At 39.4% G+C, this 9499-nt stretch overlaps 1 protein-coding gene across 1 annotated transcript; it reads left to right on the top strand.

The window, feature by feature from the left end:
• Positions 1 to 109: 109 nt before the first annotated feature.
• Positions 110 to 6960, top strand: plp2b (proteolipid protein 2b). Its single transcript, XM_085394015.1, has 5 exons — positions 110 to 413; positions 4475 to 4630; positions 4722 to 4820; positions 5760 to 5856; positions 5958 to 6960. Exons 1-5 carry the CDS (start codon positions 318 to 320, stop codon positions 5969 to 5971), a joined length of 462 nt encoding a protein of 153 aa, XP_085250141.1. The 5' UTR covers positions 110 to 317; the 3' UTR covers positions 5972 to 6960.
• Positions 6961 to 9499: the final 2539 nt, after the last annotated feature.

Raw genomic sequence — 9499 nt, 5'->3', positions numbered from 1 at the left:
GAGCCAACGCCCGGCAGTGAACTCCTACGCTGGTTCCTAGTCCCTCCCTCTTGTAGAGTTTCCGCAGAGCTTCTGTGGTCGTGCTGGAGTCCAATAACCGCATTTCATCAAGACCTCTGCTCGGAGAAGTTGATTCATCCGCCTGAGGGGAAAATAACGACTCGCCAATTTAAGCAAGAGCAACGATAAACCGCACCAGGGCAGCACTCTCTAAACTTTCCTCCACTAAAGAAAGAAAGAAGAACATTTGTTTAATCTGCTCGTAGTTAGGGGTCGAATACACACTGTCTGTTTAGTGAACTTTGATAAAGTACAGAATGGCTGATACAAGTGCGTCCGGCTCTCCCAGCTGCGTGGAGAGGCTGAAAAGCTACGTGAAGACCCAGAAAGGGTTCATCCTGGCAGCAGAAATAGTAAGTTTGTTCTCACTGTGATATTTGTGTGCCGCTCTGCTGTGATGATCCACGTTTAACGACTCACAGATATGGCTTTAATATGCTGCGTGTAAAGCTCACTTGTAACTAATCAATAATTTATAGATGGCTAAGTGGATTTGTGTTCTGTATCTATTGATTTTTTTAATCACTAATGTGTCATTTTCCCTTTGCTCGGTTTTCTTCTATTTTCTTATTCACATTTCTCACTCTAGTCTGTATAAGGAATGAAAAGTATGTGCTTTCTCAGAGTTGAAGGGATTCCACCTGTCACTGCTGCTCCACTGTTTTTGCTTTTTGCACCAAGGAGCTGAAATGCTGATCATTAAAGGTCACATAGGTTAACTCAGCCCACCGTCTCACGTGCTCGCTTACAGGCTGGATATTGTCTGTAGCCAGAGTAGCAAAATGCAAAGTATATCACATTATTGGTAGTATAAAGGCTCATAAAAGGATTTTCCATCCCACATTATAGGTTTGCACATCTGGCTCTGGTTAACAGGACTGCATGCACCCCGCAAAGGCAGGAATAGAAGTATAAATGCAAACAACCACCAGCTCCTAATAATAAACTGTCTTAGTGGCAAATTAAAATGACTTCCTGTCTGGGAATACTGTTGTACTTTACTGTCCTTGACCACTATTTTCACATGAACGCCTTTGTTTGCATTTCACAGCGGTGTGATCTCTTAACACATGAGTCACTTTAAGTTTAAATACTTTGCATAAGTTCCGTATTGTCAGTGGATCAGTATCTAAGTAAATTTACTTAAGTACTGTACTTGATGTCATTGCACTTCCACTGCTTTTTTTTTCTGTGTTGCAATTTACAAACTAAGATTTTTGTTATAGATTCCAGTCAGCTGGTGAAATATAACGCAATGTATGAGAATGCAAAACAATCAGCACCACTTGGAGACTCATAATAAATTCCATATGCATAGTAAAAGGACAACAGTATGGATTGAGTAATATGATTACAGAAGCTTTGGAATATAGGACTTTTACTTGTAGTTGATTTATGTTTCCTTCAGGCAGAGAATGAATACCTTTTAAAGTGTTTGTCAGCTTCACATTAAGCTCTTGAGTCGAAGTTTTATCAGATCACCCTACATGAGTCGAGGGAAATGACTTGTGTTAACACAACCAAACATTAAACTGTACAAATTGCCAGATATTTCCTGTATGTTTCTGCTCTAATAGGTTCACTGTTAACATAGATCCCAAATATTTAATAGCATTCATCCACCCGATAAAGGATAAACTGAACATAGTAAATTGCAAAGACAAAAGGAAAAACAAATAAAACGGGTCAGCATTAATATCCAAAACAAAATGAATTAATGCGTTCCACTGAGTAAAACGGAGAATGCGCTTTTTTTCCGCCGATCAAACTTCTTGCTCTCATAGCTCGACAAGCTCATTATAAAGCAGCCCCTCAGATGCTGGTGGTCAGTAGTCTGCCCACTGTAAACCCCCCCCCCCCCCAAAAAAAAAAAAAAAATAAAAATCCGCTTTGCCAGATAATGGAAATTCCAAGCTGGTGTGAAGTTTTACCCTGGGAACAAAGAATGCATGAAATGTTTAGCGCACACATCTCTGGTCTGCCATTCAAGGATAGGTTTGCTTTATGCTTCACTGAACACCCTTCATAGTTTGTTTCCTCTCCTACTCATTACTTTACTGGAGACTGATAAACTCAGACGGAAGTCATCTGATGGTGGATATCTGAAATGCTTTGGAGTGTAGGGAGAAGGACCGTGGGAGCAAACAGGAAGGCAAATGTGATTAGTGCTTATTATGGGTGTTTCCATTTTAATAGGAAAAGGGGGTATCTCATCCCAGCAGGCAGGGATGCAGAAGCATGCCAGTTGTTAAACCAAAAATGTGAAGGAATAAACTTCCTGACTTCACGCACAGTATTTTAGCCTCAAGGTTTCAGTGCATCACCAAATTAGGTTTAGACCTATTTTTATTTTCTGCCTGTAAGAAGCATGACCATGCATGAACATGTTTGTATTTGCAGAGCAGGTCGCAGTCACACCCATGTAGCGCATGTTTCACATGGCACAGTTAAGTCTTTGGCAATGAGTTGTGATGAGCTAATTAATGACCTTGTTTATAATATTAAGAATGTGAACTAGTTCAGTGATTGAAGAGTGGAAATCCGTTTTTAGTGATTCAGGTTTTTTGGGGGTGGGTGGGGAATGCAACGTGTATAATGGGTACAAATGAGTAATTTTAAGTAAGACGAGAGATGAAATAGGACTTTCCCTTCTTGCTCTTGCACACATTCATTGACTTCCCTAGCAACTGTTGCTGTTTGGAATGGCTCTGCACTGTGTACTACGTCTTTGCCCTCATGTTGCTGCTGACTATAAATAGCCAGCCGTTCACAACAGTTTCCCTCCCAGTCAATTCAACGAGAGCAGCTTATTTTTCTGATTTGAAAAGATCCTGCCTGGGATCTTTTAAAGCTGCCTGGTGCAAACAGATCTACTGCTGTGTGCAAAACATAAAGGTGTCAACAACTCAGAGACTTTCTTGTTCAGAGGGACTCTTGTGTAGTGGGTGTTTCTCTGTGCGACGGCCTCCTCAGTAGCCACTGCTCTCAGAGCAGCCGCCTCGAGCCCGAATAGAGCTTCTTTTGTGTAGGGCCTTGGCCTCAGCCTCCTGACTGCACTACAGAGGCAGCCTGTGCCAGTCTCAGGAACACACGAACTACTGATGCATCAGAGTTGCTGGCTGGCTGTTCGTGTGTGGGGAGGGGAGGCTGTAGTGACAGATGTAGGGGCTGGTGTCAAGTCAGTTAAATCATGCGTGTATCATATAGACTGCTGTGATTTGACACTGTCTCCTGAGTCGTCTGTGTCTGAGAATAAAACATTGCATTGAGTGCAACTGCCTTTTTTAGATGCATGTCAGAGTTAAGAGTGTGATTTTTATTTAGTAAGTATTACACGACTATGATGAATGTAACCATAGATTATGATGTGATGTGCTTTCTTTAAAAGGCTCTGGGTCAAAAAAGAATCATACCTAATATAAGATTTAGGGTAAAAAAGTAAGTATATATATTTTTTTTCTAGTGTTAGGATGCTTACGTGTTTAAGACCTGTAGTGATTAATTAGTAAATTCATTAGTTAAAAGAAGGAATATCATTTTTCATTCCTATGCACCATAAATCTAATGTTTTCAGTGGGTTTTAATGTAATTTCCCCTTTTCCTATATATGCAGTCTTGTTTTTTGGCACGTGTGTAAGTGGCACAAACCCTGCTGTGAGGTTTAAAGACAACTGTGCAGGAAAAGGATTCCCTGAATGTTGTCACAAATCAAATAAAATGAATGCCAGTTAGTGTGTTTTAGCAAATATAGTTGTTATACTTTTGAACCTTTGAAGTTTGCTCTCCTTTACGGCTGTTATATAACTTTGTGTGAAAGCATCTGCCCACACAGTTTGACAGCGGCAACAATAGCGATATTGAAAAACAGACTGATAGTGAGCTGTAGGCTGCCTGAGTTTATGGTTTCTCCACACTGGCCGCGTTTCATTGGAGCGAGAAGAATGCACGCTGACTTTTTTTTCCCCCCTTATATGGAAAAATATGATGAAACAATCACTGGCTGTAAATCTAAGATGAAAGCAGCTTCTGATAGGCAGACACTGTGCATTATGCTCGGTTCAGTTGTCTCACTCTAATAGTATTTTGTCTAGAAAATAATTTGTTAGCATGAATAGCTGTTGTCATGTGAATGTTGACTTGGAAGTAGTCAAGTGGCTGCTGTAAGCAGAATAATGATGGCTTTGTTGGAGTCATTTACTGTCCAGCTGGACGTGACAGCTCTATAGACAGATTATTTTCTGTTGCTGTGTGACGCTACAAAAATGTGCAGCATCTCAGAGAAATTGCAGCTGATTTTTTTATACCTGGAAATTCTAACAGGGTAGAGGAATTTACGCAGTGTGGGTGTTAGTTTCCTGTGAAATTTACACTCATATCAAGTCTTATCTTCTAATTTCTCTCATCTCTATCTTAGCTTGTCAGTTTTATCGTCATCATCTGCTATGCTTCTTCCGTGTCTGGAGGCTACTCTGCGTTGGGCATATGTGAGATGATCTTCTCCATGATCTTCTTCGGCATCTTCATGATGGACCTGGACAAGCAGATCCTAGTGATCAACTGGGTCTGGACTGTGAGTCCGCACACACATAACTGCATGCACATGACACATTTCTGTGCTAAATTGCATAATACTTCATCTTTTGCGTCCCTCTTTTGTGCAGGATCTGTTCCGTGCTGGGATTGGTGCCGTCCTCTACATCATCACCTCTCTGGTCAATTTCATTGGAGGATCTGGGGATGGAGCTCGTATCGCAGGCGCGGTTCGTTAAGCCAGAATGACTCAGCCTGAGTTCTTAGCTGCATACTGCATCCGCTCATATTTATTTCTGTTTATTTTGACAACTGATGGCTGTTACCACTGACTAATTTCGGTGCTGCCAGTTATACATGTGAAAACTGAATGCCTGGTGTAACAAAGGTTGTTTGTTTTTTTTTAAGCAGAAAAAACCAACAACCCCATTTTAAAGTTGCTTTATCATTAGTTTTTGCCTTTGAGCAGGATACACCTGTAACCTTTAAAAACTTTGCAAGCCAAAGCAGAAGTGTCTCAAACCTGCATTCTTTGTAATGACCAGCAGGTGGCAATTCTTTTTGGTTACAGAGATATCAGGCTATATGGATGATCTCAGAAAACACTTTGATGAGATGGAAAGGGCAGTGCAGCTTATAGTATGTGGAAGTGTTAATACAGTTAATTTCTTACTGGAAAACTAAAAATAATGCATGAACAAAATGGTAAGACTGAGCCTGTAACTGCATCACAATCTCTGTTTCCTTTTACACTGAATCAGAGGACATTAAATATTATTTTGTCGGTTTTTGAAAGATTTTGTTTACTATTTATCAGTTTACTTTTTAAAAAATGAACTAAGTGGGCTTGTTATGCTCCTAATGACAGTAGATTTTCTGTATGTTAAAGATAAATTTCACATCTCATTTCCCCACCACAACCATCCTCGTGGTATGCTATGTCTACACATAGTCTTTTGTATTAATCACGTGTATAGCTCCAAACATGTGCTTTGCAGCTGTATATCAGGCACAGGCCTGTCCCCACATTGGCTTCTTCATGAACCAAAGTGTCCAATAGTGTGAAGAGCACAAAGTCTTCTGGCACTTAACTTTAACAAAATACTGATAATTTATTTAGATTGTATTTGTGTTAGTTGTGATTCTGATTGTCAGTTCTTGCTTCTTAGGTGTTTGGCTTGATCGCTGGGCTGATATTTGCATACGACACCTACACAATCTTCCTCCAAGTCAAAAGTAACAGACAGCACTCAGCAGCTCCAACTGGTGAGAAAAACAGTTTTTGTTAATGCATTCAAAACGCGTTCTTGGCTTTATTTGATATGTGCAATTTTCTCTAATGTCTTGACTGTTTTTGTTTTTAACAGATGACAGAGTTTAAATGTTCTCACACAGAAATACTTCTGTCAAGAACACAGAAGAACCAAAAGCAGTCATTTGGGCAAAGGTTAACAGAGGAGCGGGTCAGAGAGGAGGATGGACAGTAAAATGAGCAAGTCACAGTTTAATAAATGCTGCTGCAGGGCCTGAACAGATAAGAAACAGAAAAGAAGATGACATAGCCTTAATAAGGGGTGCTGGCATCTGTCTGTATGTCTACTCCATGAGGGATTCCCCTCTCAAACTTTTATTCCAACCAGACTAAAAGGGGAAAGCTGCCAATAATAGGGAACACTTTGATTAATGCAGAGAGATTATGAAAGAGCGACCTAGCACTCACAGAATCCTCAACCGATGCTTCTGAGATAATTCCATAACAGCAAAGACGCTGGTGAAGTATAACCTCCTGGGTGATAAAAAGCTTTTTAAAATATTATTTTGGGGGCAGCAAACTCATAAAGCACTCTTTTTTTTCAGGTGTCCCCTTAATCACTGAAATAAGAGTTCATTTTCATAATCCTTTAAAATATCTCCCCATATAAGTGCCCAATGGTCTTATCAAGATGCCAAATGGCCAGACTTGCTTCTAGGAGGACTTTGGATGACGTCATCATGCAACTTGTCTAATACACTTGTCTACTGTTCACTGTTGGACTGCTGTAGTAAATAGTAACTGTGTTATTTGGGCTTCAGAAGCAACTGACACAGAGGTGGTGCTTTTTGAATCGTTTAATATTATAAATGTCTTCTTGGGGGACTTTTTTTTGTACTTTCTCAGCTGGTTACACCTTTGCTTTTCTGTTATTTAATAGTGTTCTGTGTGTTTTACAGTGCCTTAAAAGTCTCATTCAGAGTAACCAGTTCCCTCACCTTCTTCCGTTTCATCTTTTGTTTCTAAGTACTAAAACATTTGATTTCATTTTTATTAATCAGCAGTCTTTGGTCGTTTTTCTTCTAGAATTTTGGAATTTAGGACCCATAGATAGCCCATTAACTAAACAACCTCACTTATTATTTAAAATTACATCGTCATCCTCAAGTTTTGCCTACAGCTCTTGGATTCCTGCTCAGGTTATGCATTTTTCTTACGTTTGTAACACATTGTTTTAAGGTGCTACAATATTTTTCTGTAGACTGTATACTGCTCAGTAGCACAGTCCATTTTTTGAACATGCTATGTTAACATTAGGATATGTACTGCGAGTGTTTCCTCAACCCCTTTGGTGTTTTTTTTTTTGTTTGTTTTTTTCCATCTTAATATGCTTTACAAGAGTCTGTAATTTAAAAGTTCAAAGGGAAATAAAAGCCATTTTACCACAAAGAAAATGAGTTTTCTGGCTTGCTCTGTACACTCATGTGTCCTGCTAAATTATCTTAAAGTGCTTCATTTACAAGTGTATACAGTCATGGTAAAAAGTACACTATCTGTTCAAAGGTATTGCATATCAGGACACCTGGTCCTTGTCAGGTCTATAAAAATTGGGTAAATACAGCACGAGATAAACAAAAAGATGACGTGATATATACAGAAGCAATCCTGAGAAAAACTAAATACGCTCCCATGATTCAGTCATGGAATGACCTTTACTAGCAATAACTTGACGTAATCATTTTCCGCATGACTTTATGAGTTTCCCTCGTTGCTGTGGAGGAATTCTGTCCCGCCCTTCTTTACACTATTGCTTCAGTTCATCGAGGTTTGCAGGTATTCGTTGATGAGCGGCTCTCTTAAGGTCCCACCACAGCATTTCAGTCAGATTGACGTCAGGACTTTTACTGGGCCATTGCGACACCTTCATTCTTTTCTATTCTCTTGTAGATTTGCTGGTGTACTTCAAGCAATTTTTCTGTAGCATGACCTAATTTGAGCAAAGCCTTAGCTGGACAGATGGCCTAAAATTTAACTCTAGATATTACTTATACAGCAGAGTTCATAGTCAAGTCATTGACTCTAATGTATCCAGGTTTTGTAGCCAACAAGCTGATCTAGACCAGCTCAAATCAACACTTCTACAGCGCAATTGGTATGAGGTGTTTGTGTCCAAATGATTTTGTGCCGTGCTTACTTTTTGCATATTGTGGCACTGTGTGTTATGGCCAAACATCTCCACTCTGGACACATCTGTTGAAAGGACTTCCAGAGGTCATGTGGTTTGTTCAGCTGCAACTTTGCAAATCTAAGTCATCCTGTCATGTTCTTTTTTTTTTTTTTTTTTTTTTTTTTTTTGACAGAAGAGGCTTTCTCCCTGCAACCCTTCCAAACAAGCAACATTTATAAATCTTTTTCCTAATTGCACTGTCATGAACTTCAACATTTAACTGAGACTAACTGAGTCTGAGATGTATTAGTTGGGCATCCACTCCTGGAAAGATTGGCAATTGTCTTGAATATTTTCCACTTGTAAATAATAGTTTTCACTTCGGAATGATATATTTCAAATTGTTTTGAAATGGTCTTATAACTCTTTTCAAACTGTTGGCAATCAAGGAAAGGTCATCAGAGATCAACCCATCAAAATTGATGGGCTGCTTGTCTTGTATTCATTTAATTTTAAGACCTACAAAGGACCAGATTCTTTTCATTAGGACATGAAATGTAAAATCTTGAACGAGGAGGAGGATGCACTTTCTTTTTACCATAACTACATTTTAGATACTGTGTATTTGTACTCTAAACTGTTTTATATTTCACTGCCACTAGATGGAAGCAGTCTGCAACTCTTCTATTGTGAACTGTTTTTCCTTATAAGCCACTACGAAAGTGTAAAACCATCTAATATCAACAAAGTTATGCTGGTGCCCCTTATCAGCAGGGCAATATTCAGATACGATCGGAAATTACTATGATTTGACACAATTCCTGCCCGGATCTGAATGACCTTGTACAGCAAACATCTGTGATCTGTAATCTCGTCTGAGTTTTTTTTTCTCTCTCCCCTAAATATTATTATTTTTGCAGTTTGTACATGCTGCCCCTACTCTTCGTTCTGAGATTACAGTGTGTTTATGTAAATCCTTTCCTACTTTGTTTTGAGCTTTGATGCTGCTGCCTTCGAATTGCAATAACCATTTATGACCCGTGTTATTTTAAAGACCTGCAGTGCAATGATAATCCGTTGTTTGGGGTCATGATGGATGTTATCAAACTATTTCCCACTGGAACTCGAGAGTAATATTAACCCCCCACCCTAACCCCATCTGTGTGCATATTTTGTCGCCCCATTAGGAATATTTAATTTGAAGCTAAAGCCAACGTGGCTGACTTCTCTTGTGCTCTGAATGTGCGTATTTTATAAAACAAAATGTCTTGGTAGACTTTACAAAACTTTGCATATATCCATGTCAACTTCCTTGTAGCCAAGGTGAAGTACGGGCCAAAACTTTGGGACAGTCGGCTAGTCTCTGTTGAGCAGGACAGGTAAAGTTGGAGGTTCACCAAGGTTACAGGTTGCGGCAGATCCGTGTCCACACAGTCAAAATAAAAAAAGGCACGGCATCAATTTGATTGAACAATGGGTTTCAAAGTGAT

This window comes from Rhamphochromis longiceps, linkage group LG20 (assembly GCF_057381845.1).
Source record: "Rhamphochromis longiceps isolate RC_006_pf linkage group LG20, R_longiceps_female_GT1.1, whole genome shotgun sequence".
NCBI classification, from domain to species: domain Eukaryota; kingdom Metazoa; phylum Chordata; class Actinopteri; order Cichliformes; family Cichlidae; genus Rhamphochromis; species Rhamphochromis longiceps.
The sequence above is the reverse complement of the archived record's forward strand: the minus strand, read 5'-3'. Positions and strand labels throughout refer to the sequence as shown.

Excerpts from the sequence above, each read along its gene's own strand:
- plp2b (XM_085394015.1), top strand. The coding sequence starts at position 318 with ATGGCTGATACAAGTGCGTCCGGCTCTCCCAGCTGCGTGGAGAGGCTG. Across the intron at positions 4,631-4,721 it reads TGATCAACTGGGTCTGGACT|GATCTGTTCCGTGCTGGGAT; the intron begins GTGAGTCCGCAC and ends TCTTTTGTGCAG. Across the intron at positions 4,821-5,759 it reads GAGCTCGTATCGCAGGCGCG|GTGTTTGGCTTGATCGCTGG; the intron begins GTTCGTTAAGCC and ends CTTGCTTCTTAG.